Source organism: Galeopterus variegatus, unplaced genomic scaffold (assembly GCF_000696425.1).
Source record: "Galeopterus variegatus unplaced genomic scaffold, G_variegatus-3.0.2 Scaffold2997, whole genome shotgun sequence".
NCBI classification, from domain to species: domain Eukaryota; kingdom Metazoa; phylum Chordata; class Mammalia; order Dermoptera; family Cynocephalidae; genus Galeopterus; species Galeopterus variegatus.
In genome coordinates, this window is record NW_007729108.1 from 42,484 (window position 1) to 56,137 (window position 13,654).

General features: G+C 37.8%; 1 protein-coding gene across 1 annotated transcript in view; it reads left to right on the plus strand.

Moving 5' to 3' along the window:
- ZNF577 (zinc finger protein 577) overlaps positions 1–13,417 on the plus strand; it is a 16,293-nt gene extending 2,876 nt beyond the window's left edge. Inside the window, exons 3-4 of the mRNA XM_008583693.1 lie at positions 1,130–1,225; positions 11,755–13,417. Coding sequence (XP_008581915.1) covers positions 1,130–1,225; positions 11,755–12,929 — 1,271 coding nt within the window. The 3' untranslated portion in view covers positions 12,930–13,417. The remainder of the gene's footprint in view (positions 1–1,129; positions 1,226–11,754) is intronic.
- The last annotated feature ends 237 nt before the right edge of the window (positions 13,418–13,654 follow it).

The following is a 13,654-nucleotide window of genomic DNA, read 5'->3' on the forward strand; positions in this document are numbered from 1 at the left end:
TAGAACCATGCCCCTAACCACTGTTTTTAATCCATTCACTACAGCATGGTCCTACAATCCAATCACCTCATCGAGACTCCACCTTCAATTTCCATAATAGGACTTCCCACCCTCTTAACATTCACAGTGGGGACCAAGTTTCTAATAAATAAAACTTGGGGGACACAATTCAAGCTTCAGTGAGTTTTGGGGGGACATAATTCAGTCCACTACAGCACTGTATGTCATAGACTTTTTTTATTGTTGTAAAATATACATAAAATTTACCTTCTTTGCCATTTTTTTGTCCGCGGTTTAGTGGTATTAAGTTTGCTCACAGTGTTGTGCAGCCATCACCACCATTTATCTCTGCTCTGTACCCGTGAAACAAGAACTTCCTGTTCTTCTCTCACTTCCCTCTAGCCTCTAGTAGTCATCATTCTGCTTTCTGTCTCTGTGATTTGGAATACTCTAAGTACTTAATATAAGTGTAATTATACAGAACTTGTCTTTTTGTGACTGGCTTATTTCACTTAGCATAGTGTGCTCAAGGCTCGTCCATGTTGTAGCTTATGTCAGAATTTCCTTCCTTTTTACAGCCAAATAATATTCTACTGTATGTCTATACTACATTTTGCTTATTTTTTCATCTGTCAGTGGACACTTGGGTTGCTTCCACATGTTAGCTGTTGTGAGTAATGCTGCTATGAATGTAGGTGTACAGATATCTCTTCAAGACCCTGCTTTCCATTCTTTTGGGTCTATAACCAGAAGTAGAATTGCTGGATCATATGGTAATTCTGTTTTAAATTTTTTGAGGAACTGCCTTTTTGTTTTCTATAGCAGCTATTTTGTTTTACATTCCCACTAACAGTGTACAAGGGTTTCAGTTTCTCCACATCTTTGCCAATACTTATTTTGTTTTTTCTTCCTTTTTTTTTTGATAGTAGCCATCCTAATGGTTATGAGGTGTGTCATAGACTTTTATTCTTCTCTTTAGTCTCACAGTATATGTACTCCCTTCCTGAATAAAAGGTTTTTGCTTTATCAAAGTACAAATGATATGGTTCCTGAAATATAACTTCAGTTTTCATAGATTCCCCAAGCATAGATACTTGGTGCCAGGTGTTCATTGATTTCCCATTTACAGGATATCAAGGTACCAAACCAGATTCACTCTTCAAGTTGGAGCAAGGAGAACCACTGTGGGTAGTAGAGGGAGCAGCCCATAGTCAAACCTATCCAGGTAAGTGAGTAAAAACTAAGAAAATGGGGAGAAATGACATGAAAGCCCCAGTTGATTGGTGAAGGGTTGATGCTTTTGAAATGAGCAGTTGGTGACCCAGACATTTAATCAACACCTTTCTGCAACTTTGTTCATTACCAAAGAGTTGTTCTTCTTTGCCTGGTGTTAAAGGATGATGTCTTCCCTTTTTTCTGTTTTCTAAATCTAATCCATCTCATCTAGGATCTTGATTTCTTATCTGGTTTCATTCGGCCTGCTCATGTCTTCTCCATTTCTTTTCAGTGGTGGTCTCACTTCCTCTTCTCTACCCTATTTGCTGTGAAATTCCCCTCACTACCCATCAGATTGCTTTGTTCTTGGCATGGCTGTCTATGTAGGCATATCCCTGTCCCTTCTGAGACGGCTGATTTCCTTTTCTGATACCTTACCTTACTTCATTGAAGGCCCCCCACACCTCATCTCTCATGGCAATTCTGTCTACTTATTCATCCCCTGCTTCCCAGCTTCTGTTTCTTTTTTATCTTCCGCTTGATTCTCATATTAAAAGTTTAATTCATTCTCAAGGTCTAAGCTCTCTGTTCTCTGCTGGAGACTCCCAAATTGATATGTTTGCTACTAATTTCTAATCTGCACTCTAATCCCCTGTATGTTGCTAGCCACCAGGACAGCTGTTCAATGATTTCTTCCTGTGTGTGGAACCAGAATCATCCTTTCTCCCAGGTAGTATTTTCATCATCGTAGAATATATTCACATATACTAAAGATTTGAACTCTTATTCTGATAGGTATTCTCAAGTTGACATCTTCCTTTTTGCAGTCTAACCTGCCCTCTTAAGTCTGTTTTATCTGCAGTGAGGATAGTCATCCTGTGAAATCCTTCTTTCAGCTTCAGTGTCAGAAACTGGAATCATTTTTTCTCCCAGCAAATACTATCACTTGTGCGTTTTGTTTTGTTTCTGCTATAATCTTTACACTCTGGTGCCTGGTCTCCTTTGAATTGCCTTGAGACTTCCATATTTACTGTGTTCTTTTATTTCTGAAAGTCTTGGCTGTTCCTATTAATTTTTTTAATTTTAATTTTTATTGATTTGAAAAAGCTGTTTGAAAATTCCACTCTCAATTCCCATCTCAAAGTAGTCCATGATAATTTAGGCTGGCATTGTCCCAGTTGCTACATACATTCACTGACTTCAGTTTTTCTGTTCCTTTTGATGTTGTGGCTGCATTCCTCTGTGGGTAGGGGACATTTAAGCAGTGGAACTTGATAAGAAAACATGAGCAGTGTTGGTAGAAAAGCAAGAGGTCCACATATATTTAGGGATTGAGAACAGAAGAACCCAGCCAGGTAGAATAAGTATCAGGGCTGTGATAGGAGGAGAGCGAGAAGATATTCCAAAAACAAGTAACAAAATTAGCCTAAGGAGGAGTGAGTGATATATTTTGCTGAATGCTGCAGACAGTGTCAAACAATATGAGGACTGGTATCTACGTGTTTGGTCACGTTGCATTTTACCTTCCAGGTTCTCCCTTTCACTGTGAGCTCTCTTTTTACCTTCATGAAGCAGGTTTTTTTTTTTCTTTCTCTTTTTTCCCTTATTACTTGAAATGTATGAAGTAGTTTTCGAATACACCAAGCACACTTGCAACTCCCTTTTTCCTGACTTGTGTCTGCTTTGTGTCTGTGTTGTACTAACTCAGTAATGGTCATGTATTGTTTTGTATGTGTGATGTTTCAGTGGTTGGTATGAGGCCTCTTTTTTCATATAGAGAAAAGGGTTTGTGTCTTATTCTTCCTTCCTTAGTGTGGACTACTTAGTGATTCACTAACAGCGTGACTTGCATGCATTCATCACATCTTCCTTGATGCAGGTTTTGTTTTGTTTCATTTTGTTTTAGTTTTGTATTTTAATCATGGATGTGTGTAGACCATGTGGGAGTGTGTGTTTTCAAACTACGGGTTGTGTCTGTTGGGATTCTGTTTCTGATTTGCTAGATAAGGGAAGTGACCTGAGCATGTGAAGTTTGAAAGGCTTGGCAGGTGATTCTGCTTTGATACCTGTAGTTAAAAACTCAGCACTCTAATATGCTCCAGGAGAAATTCCAATGTAATGAAGGACATAGGTGCATAAAATTTAAAAATTTTGATCATTTGACTGAGGCATTTTTGTGTAATGCAAGGCTGTGCAAAGCGAATTGTCAAACAGACAGGGACTATGTAATAAAGTGTTACAGAGAGAATAAAGTGCTGCTTTTGTAAGCATGAGAAAAATAATTTCTGCAAGAATAGCTGGGTTTTGAATAGAAATGATGATGAAAGGCCTTGATGTGGGTCAGTAATAATATAAAAAGAAGATTAGAGTAGGAAATAAGGAAGGTGATATGAGGGATGCTTATTAGATTGGTGAGTAGGAGACTATGAGGAAGGAGACGATTGGATTTTATGTTAGTAATTGGCTTAGTGTGAATTTGGTTTTGTTGTGGCTTTTTTTTTTTTTTTTTTTTTGCTAGTTCTAGACAGTCTTGCTTGATAGCTGGGTAATATAACATTGTGATAATAGGAAGGTATAACTCGGGGTTCTAGGATAAATGGAAGATAAGGCAGATAAATGTTTTGTTCCTGGATGGGGAATTTGTAAAAGGGATTTCTTTTTTTTTGTTTTTTTTTTTTTTTTTTTTTTTTTTTGCTAGTTCTAGACAGTCTTGCTTGATAGCTGGGTAATATAACATTGTGATAATAGGAAGGTATAACTCGGGGTTCTAGGATAAATGGAAGATAAGGCAGATAAATGTTTTGTTCCTGGATGGGGAATGATTCTTCAGCACCTCTTAATCGATGGGTGCCAGAGATGATGTAGGAACAGAGCTCGAGGAAGAATGTGGTATTAATTGAAAGAAAATTTGGGGATGACTGTATCAAGGAGATTATAATGGCAAATATAGGATATGATGGTCTATATCAGTGCTGGCCAGTGCGTTAGGCACTGGCCACATGTAGCTATTTAAATTTAAGTAAAATGAAATAAAAAATTCAGTTCTGTAGTTACCCTAGTCACATTCAAATGCTCAATAGCCACACATGGCTAGTGGCTAAACACAGATACAGACCACTTCCATCTGAGCAGAAAGTTCTGTTGATCTGTGTTAGACACAGTTACAATATTACTGAATTGATTGGAGAAGCTGATGTTTCCACCAGTCAATATAATTATAACTTTTCTGGGACAAGGGCAGGTGATCCTCGGACCTTTAAATTCCAGATGGATGTACATGTATCTGGATATATTGAACCTTGTGAGGTTGTATCATGCCTGTAAAGGAAAAACAAACTCTGCTTCTCTGTACTCTCACAGAACACTTCTGACACCATATGTGTGGGTTTTTCACACACCAACCAGTTCTTCAACTCTCTGGACACCAATTACGTGTCCTTCAATTCAGTTGTGACATTAACTACCTGGAGTTAGTACAGACCCCACAGGTTAAGGGCTCAGTCTCACAAGACCACCCTCCTCACTTCAGATGCTGTTCATAAGTAGTGGGTCCCCAGGTTACCCACACTTCTGATTAGGGTACAAATCAGGGGTACCCTTGACCCCCTCCTCAGGTTTGATAATTTGCTATGACAGCTTACAGAATTCAGAGAAACACACTTACTTGTTTATGATAAAGGATACAGGTGAATAGCCAGGTGAAGAAGTGCACAGGGCAAAATGTGGAGGGTCCTGAGCACTGGATGTAGAGTTGGGGGCCACCACCCTCCCAGCATGCAGATGTGTTCACCAACCTGGCAGTTCTCTGAACCCCTTCTTTTAGGGGTTTTTATGGAGGTTTCATCACATGGACATGTTTAATTATTAGTATAATCTCCATCCCTTCTCCCCTTCCTGGAGGATGCTGACCAGCCCCCATCCTGAAGCTATCCAAGAGCCCATTGCCAATCATAATCCTGAAAGGCACAGTTGTGAATGCTGTAATCCTGAATGTTGAAATCTCAAAAGACCAAATCCCTGAAGTCTAAAATCCTGAAAGATTAAAATTTCAAATTTTGAAATCCTGAAAGGCAAATTCTGGGGAAAGGATTTGTGCATTTTCGGTTGTATGCAGGGTAGTTGCATCAGGTTCTTTGCATCATGTTAGGTAGAACTATTACCTGTTACTGTCTTTATCTGGAAATGTATGGTTTAAGTATGGTTTAAGGAGATGCATAAGGGTGCCACGTTGACAATGGGTGGACTTAATTTTAGGTGTCAATTTGGGGAAGCTGAATATCATTCCTTGTTGATGTATTTTACACAACACAGTGGAAAAGATCTATGAAATTATTCCCTTGCAAAAAAGCTGTGATAAGTTTACGAGGCTACTTAATGGTGGAAGATAAAAAGTTTAAAAGCTAATTATTACTGGTAATGTGAAAGCAGAAAATCATTTAATTGCAGTGGCTGAGCAATAATCAGACTTCTCAATGGACAGTATATACTTACAAAATTTGTAGACGACAGCCATTGTCCAAATACAAGTGTAGTAAGTGTTTCGAAAATCATAGAATTGAAAACGCAACGAAAAATTCAAGATATCTCCCCTGCCAAATTTTTCAGTCATGTGTGACATTCATGCTCCTTCACACATAGCGCCATGCTTGCTGTCAAAAGTCTTCCTCAGAGAACAAAAAATTCAACAGGCTCAGCAACCTTCCAAACCAAAGACACTCACTGATATATAGGTTCCTCCATGTTACAAAACACATTAAATGGAGACCTATTCTTGGTTAGGAATTTGACTTTCAAAAAAGATAAACTTCTAATATTTACCACTAAGTCTAACATAGAAAAACTAGCATATGCTTCACTTTGGCTAATGGACGACACTTTCAAAACTGACCCCAGGTTTTGTTATCAACTATTCATGCACTTATTGGATTTGAAAATTCTAGAACTTGTCCATTTGTTTATGTGTTAGTAACTGGAAAAAGTAAAGCACTTTATAAATGCTTATTTGAAGATTTGATGGGCATTGCAAAAGAAGATGGATTTCAGTTGCATTCCCAAATCGTAATGACAGATTTGGAATTAGGTGCTATCAAGGCTTATAAAAGTAAGTTTCAAGATGTTACAGATAAAGTTTGTTTTTTTCAGTCAGCGCAATGCATTTGGTGGAAAATTTAGATGGGTGGATTGGCCATGTGATACAGCGATGACGAAAACTTCAGTTGTTTGTCTGCATTGGTATTCCTTTCAGCTGATTAAATTCCAGGAGCTTTTAATGAATTAAAGTTGCATTTGCCTGAAGAAGCCAGCAGTGTTACTGACTGGCTCGAAAATAATTACGTGCATGGTAGGATAAGAAGACACTCAACGGTGTTGCTGTTCGATAAATAGTATTGTTTCTGCCAAATTTGTGGTCTCTATAGGAGTGCATGTGGAACAGATTTTTGCGTACCTCTGTGAGTAAAAACACCAAAGTGTTTTTTCTATATTCTCACTCAGCAACAATTGACACAGATGACAGACTTCTATGATGAAATGTGTGAGGATTTCTCCCCACCAGCAAGCAAGTAACCAATTCTGCAGCAAACACTAGCTGGGTGCCCTCCAATTTAATTCCAACACTATCTGGAGAGAGGGTCACGTCCCACAGGTTGAGGGCTCAGACCCCAAATGGCCCCCCCACACCAACTTCTGATGCCAGTTGCAAGCTACAGGTTGTTTTAACTTTGCTTATGACTGGCTGGCTGTAAATTGGGGTTCCCACAGCCCCTTCCTTGGGTTTGATTAATTTGCTGAGCAGCTCATGGAACTCAGGGAAACACTTATGTTGACCCATTCATTATAAACAATATTACAAAGGACACAGATAAAGAGATATATAAGGTGAGGTATGGAAAAGGGGGCACAGAGTTTCCATGCCCTCCCTGGGCAAACCATCCTCTGGGAACCTCCATGTGTTCAGCTATCCAGAAGCTCTCCAAACCCTGTTCCTCTGGGTTTTTATGGAAACTTCATTACATAGGCACGATTGATTAAATCATCGGCCATTGGCAGTCAACTTAACCTTCAACTTCTCTCACTTCCCAGAGGTTGGGGGGGTGTGACTACCCTGGTCTTTCTGGTGACCAGGTGACCAGTGCCTATCCTGAAACTGCTAGGGGCTGCCAGCCATTAGTCAACTCATTAGCATACAAAAAGACACCATTTTAGAAATTTTAAGAATTTTAGGAGTTGTATGCCAAGGGACAGAGAGAAAGACCAAATATATATTTCACAATATTACAGTACACAAAACAACATAGAAGAATGGCACAGGAGATTGGAAAATTAATAGGGAATGCTCATGACAGTGTTTATCGAATCATGGAAGAATTTCAAAAGGCACAGTACCAGGTAGAAAATGGATGTGAACATATTTTCTGAGGAGAACCATGCCCTGAAGGAGAAAAAGCAGCAGAGAGCATACCTAGGGTTGCAGAGTGGGGTGGAAGGTGGATGGGAGGGAGAGGGAGATCGGTGATTAATTGGGTGGTGGACACGGGGAATGAATAATCGCGATTTGTGGTAATGGACATTCACCTTGGGCACAATTGGTGACAGTAAGCTTTGTACCCCATGAATATGCATAATGAATATAAGTAAATAAGAGAAAAAGCAGCTATTCATTAGGAGGCAAGACTTCAAAACATAGTTAACGATCATGAACTTTGGCTAGCTCTTATGGACTACATTGTGCAGTTGCCCCTAATCTATCCCTGTAATAAACTTATAAGTTTTTTTCTTTTCTTTTCTTTTTTTTTTTTTTTAGTTTTTTTCCCCACTATTTTAAATTGTCAGCATTATTTTTTACAATTGATTATGCTATGTATCTCATCTTTGCATAATTTCCAATACTGGAGGTATAAATTTCGTAAAGGCTTTTAGGGAGTTCTAATTTGTTCTATGCATTTTTTGCAAAAACGAAAGTGCGTTATTACAACATTGACTTTAAGCATTGTGCTTGGATGTGAAAATGTTGAAACTTCCTAAGTGGATGAAAAGATGTCCTTTTTGTACATCTGTGTATCTGGAAGATAAAATTTCTTGAGATCTTGGCTCTTTGGGTTACTGCATATGCAGTGGTGATCCACCGTGGGGTTTGATCAAAAGACTTCAGTGGTTCATCGCAGCATTTCACATGACTGCAGTTATAAAGCTGTGTGCACACAATTACTAAACATAGTGATATGCATTTATACATTTTGCTTTTTGACCTGCTTATGAATACGGTTTATCTCTTCATAACTGTTATACCCATGCGACTGTCGTTAGTATGAGTGTAACAGTGTTTATGCTTGCGAAAATATGTACGAGGATACTTCAAAAAGTTCGTGGAAAAGTAAAATTAAAAAATACCAATCTTTTCACAAACTTTTTGAAGACCCCTTTTAAGTTATTGCCTGTTGTATTGTGTAAAGTGGCCTGTGAGGTGTTCTGTCATATTTTTATGTTTCTCAAGTAAATCCCCTTATAAAAATGTAAATAAGCCTTTAAAGAATTCTTAAAATTATTTCTTTCAGAATTGTATTTTCAGGATTTTGATCCGTCAGGATTGTGATTTTTGGGATTTTAGACTTTAGGGATTTTGATCTTTCCGGATTTTGACATTTGGGATTGTATCTTTCAGGATTATGGCCCAAACCCTTTTATTATATCACAGTTTTTCACAACATCTACATAGAAAGTTGTAATATTGACTACAGTATTTTTCTAAATTGGTGTTTTAGGAAAGTTTAGTTTTGGTATGCAGTTGGAACAAGATGTGAAAGATAACAGGGTGATAATTTAATATTTTACCATAGTAATTTTGGAATGAGATGCTGTGGCTCCTACATTCTGATTGTCTGATTCCAAACCTTTGTTACTTACACTGATGCTGCTTGTTTACTTGGTTGGCATAGGTGTGGTTTGATGTCTGTGGATGGGCTTTTCAGTTTCTCTCTGCATATCCCTCTCCCAGAACTCTAAAACTTGGAGAGCTTAAAGCTCTTGTCTTGGGTCCTCTTTCTCTATCCCTCTTCCTAAGTCTCATCTGGTCCCATGTGTTTCCAAATACTTAAATAATGTTTATATATGTATGACTTAAAAGCGTTATCTTTAGTCTAGAACTGTCTTTCTTCACATTTGTAGATCTAGCTCGGTACTTGATATTTTCTCTTGGATATGTGTTAATCATCTCAAACTTGGGGTGCCTCTAAATGGAGCACTTAATTACCCCCAAATGCAAAATCTGTGCCCCTAATCTTTTTAATTTTATTAAAGCATCAGCACCTACATAGATGCTTAAGCCACATATCAAGGAGCTGTCCTTGATTCTTTTCTTTTCTACCTTCGACATTCATTAAAACAGTGGGTCTTATGTTTTCCTCCTCCATACATGTGTTTTGTCTTCCATACTACAGGTTGAGTATCCTTGGGTCCAGAAGTGTTTTGGATTTCAAATTTCTTCAGATTTTGGAATACTTGCATATATGAGGAGTCTTCAAAAAGTTTATGGAAAGATTTATATTATCCTTTTTTTTTTGGGGGGGGTGTCTTTTTTTTTTTTCTTCCAGATTTTATTTTATTTTGTCAGTATACAATGTGGTTGGTTATTGTGGCCAGTTACTGAAACCTCCGTCCCTCCTCCGTCTCCACCCTCCCTCCCAACAGTGTCCTTTCTGTTTGCTTCTTGTATCAACTTCAAGGAATTGTAATTGTTGTGTCTTCTTCCCCCCCACCTTTTTTTGGTGTGTATTTATTTATTTATTTTTAGCTCCCACAAATAAGTGAGAACATGTGATATTTCTCTTTCTGGTGTATTATCTTCTAATTATATTTTTCCATGAATTTTTTGAAGTACCCTCATACATAATGAGACATCTTGGGAATGGGACCCAAGTCTAAACACGTTTCATATGCACTTTATACACATATCCTGAAGGTAATTTAGTACAATATTTTAAATAATTTTTTTGCACAAAACAAGGTTTGTGTAAATTGAACTTTCAGAAAGCAAAGTTGTCATTAGTCACCCATATGGACAGTCTGGGGTTGTTTGTCATCACCATCATTCCTGACCTTGAATTTATATGCTACCCATAAGCAATCATTTTCTTAGACTTATTCACACGTAAGTACTTAACAGTGAAAGATATGACATACTGATAATACAGTGAAGAAAGAATGTGTTCAGGGTTAATAAACAACAGTGATATTACCAGAATGACCTGTATTAGCTGTTAAACAACAACAAACAGCAGCAGTCTTTCAGTCTCCACCATCTATGCTGTGTTTTGATTATAAGGTTACTGTACACTTGTGGTGTCATGTCAGTGCTCAAAAAGTTTCAATTTTTAGATTAGGGATGCTCAACCTGTATGTACTTTGATTTTGCGCATTTCTCCATCTCCACGGTAGTCATCCATGCTCAAGCTCCCTGAACTCTACCATAGCCTCCTGTTTATTCTCTTCTACAATTTCATCTGTCCAATTCTTTCTCTCTAGAAAAGTCGTATTACTTTTTGGAACTATCAATGTAGAACAGGTTGTTTTCTTGCCAAAAAATATTCATAAAATTCAATTTCTAACAATCTTTCTATATAAGATCTATATGTTTTCAATTCTTCCAGCCTTTCCAAACTTATCTATTTCTACCTTACTCAAGCTCAGGATATTCTAGGTACACCAGCCTCTCTTATGTTTCTTGATCTTGCCTAAGTTTTTTCTGCCTCTGGGTTTTCTCACAGGTTTTCCTATTCTTGGAATGATCTTCGTTTAGTTCTCTGCATAATGGAGCTCATTCCTTATCCTAGGATGTTAGCTCAACTTTTCTTGTTGATGCCTACTCTATCTAAAGATTGACTATCACCTCCTTTATACCATTTTTCACATTCTGTAATTTTCTTATTTCTTTGCTTACCTGTTGATTCTCTCTCTTTTTACTAGAATGACAGCTTCATGGAGACAGAGAGTTATATTATTAGTCATGTTAGTGTTCCAAATACCAACCAGTTCAATGTTTGTTGAATGAATGGATTCTTCTGCTTTGTTTTCTTTTGTTCTATTACAGTTGCGTTGTGTTTCTATTTCTACTTCTGTCCCCATTTTTCAGGGTCCTATTTGGAAAACAGCCCAGATTATATTTATTCATTATAGACTATCCATCATTGTTGCTAAAGCGGCTGTATTTCCTTTTCTGTTTTATAATGTTGTCCTTTTTCACAGAGAATGAGGTACATTCCTCTTAGTTTGGGATCTTATAAAGGCTTACCAAAACTATGGCATTTTTGTATCTGTTGTTCTCCCCCAAATTATTATGGATATTTTTATTGTTCTTTTTCCTAGAAGAAATATGGGAGATTGACCACATGCAGTGGCACCCAGAAAACCAAAACAAGCTTAAAAGTTTGGAAAGATGTCAGCAAAGTTATGTTCTTGGAAATAATTTTGATTTGTACAAAGGTCTTGTTCCTTTAAGACACAGTAAGTTTGTCTCACATTGTAAACGTCTGAAATCTCATTTAGGTTTTGTTATCCAGAATAGAAGATATGCAGGAAAGGATTCTGATGAGTTTGGTGGATATGGAAAATCATGTCTCCACATCAAGCATGATAAAACTCTTACTGGAGTTAAATACCATGAGCATGTTAAACATAGTAGCAACACTAAATTACAGCTCAGTGACCATCAAAAAACTTACACAGGAAAGAAACCATACGAATGCAGTGAATGTGGGAAAGCCTTTTTCAAGAAAGCACAGTTCATTAGACATCAGAGAATTGAAAGAGGAGAGAAACCCCATGGATGCAATGAATGTGGGAAAACATTTATGAGGAAGATTCAGCTCACCGAACATCAGCGAATTCACACAGGAGAGAAACCCCATGAATGTAATGAATGTGGAAAAGCCTTCTCCAGAAAGTCACAGCTCATGGTACATCAGAGGACTCATACGGGAGAGAAACCTTATGGATGCAGTGAATGTGGAAAAGCCTTTAGCCGGAAGTGCCGGCTCAATAGACATCAGCGATCTCATACTGGAGAGAAACTCTATGGATGCAGTGTATGTGGGAAATCGTTTTCCCAGAAGGCGTACCTCATTGCACACCAGAGACTTCACACAGGAGAGAAGCCTTATGAATGCAGTGAATGTGGAAGAACCTTCTTTTTTAAGTCAGACCTGACCAAACATCAGAGAATTCATACAGGAGAGAAACCTTATGAATGTAGTGAGTGTGAAAAAGCCTTTAGAAGTAAATCAAAGCTCATTCAACATCAGCGAACTCATTCTGGAGAGAGACCATATGCATGCAGTGAATGTGGCAAAGCCTTTGCCCACATGTCAGTCCTCATTAAACATAAGAAAATTCATACAAGAGAGAAAGCTGTAAATTCCTTGAAGATGGAGAAACCTTCCTCAGTGAGTCTTACCTCTTTATATGTGAGTGAACCCATACAGGAACAAAACCCTATCAATACAGTGCCTGTTGAAATGCCTTCTTCAGGAACCCGGTCCTTATTAAACATCAGAGAGCTCCTAGAGGGTAGAAATGTCATGATTGTGGAACAGCCTTTTCGAAGAAGTCAAGCCCCATTAGGTAGTTGGGAATTTGCACAGGGAATAAGCCTTGCAAATGCAGTGAATGTGACAACACCTTCAGTAATAAATTATGTCGTATATGTTACAGATATTGTGTAGGAAAAAATTCTTTGATTGCAGACGTGTGGAAAAGCCTTTAGCAAGAATCCTACAACCATTACATGTCAGAGAGCTCATTTAGGGCAGAAACAATAAGGATGCAGCGGTTGGGGAGGACACTTCTATGAGAAGTTAGACTTACTAAATATTAGTGAAATCATATTGGGTAGAAATGCAGCTATTATGGGGAAGCTTTTGCCTGGAAGTGATATCTAATTGGTATCAAAGAATCCTCACAGAAATCTTCAGAAAAGATTGTGATGGTGTTTTTAGTGATGAATTGTATGTTATGTGTCAAAGAAACGTGGACAATTGTAGAGTCACTGAATGTGGAAAACATTTTTAGTAAAATATGGGAGAACTTCCAGAAAAGAGAAACCCCTGAAAGCAAGAAATGATGGAAATTCACCATACTTACTCATGTGTCACACTTTCATACCTTGGGAGTCTTGCAAATACTTCTCTAATAAATGAAATCTTGAATACCAGGAATTGTGTTATGTAATGAAAACCTAATTTAATGAATGTGTAAGTACAACTGTATTAGTTTCTTATGGCTGCTGTACCAATCTACCACAAATTTTGTGGCTTAAAACAACTCAAATTTATTATCTTGTAGTTCTAGGGGCTCAAAGTCCAGGATGTTTCTCACTGTGCTAAAAATGAGCTGTTGGCAGGGCTGATCTTTTTTTTTTTTTTTTTTTCCTGGGGTTTTGGGGGGGAAT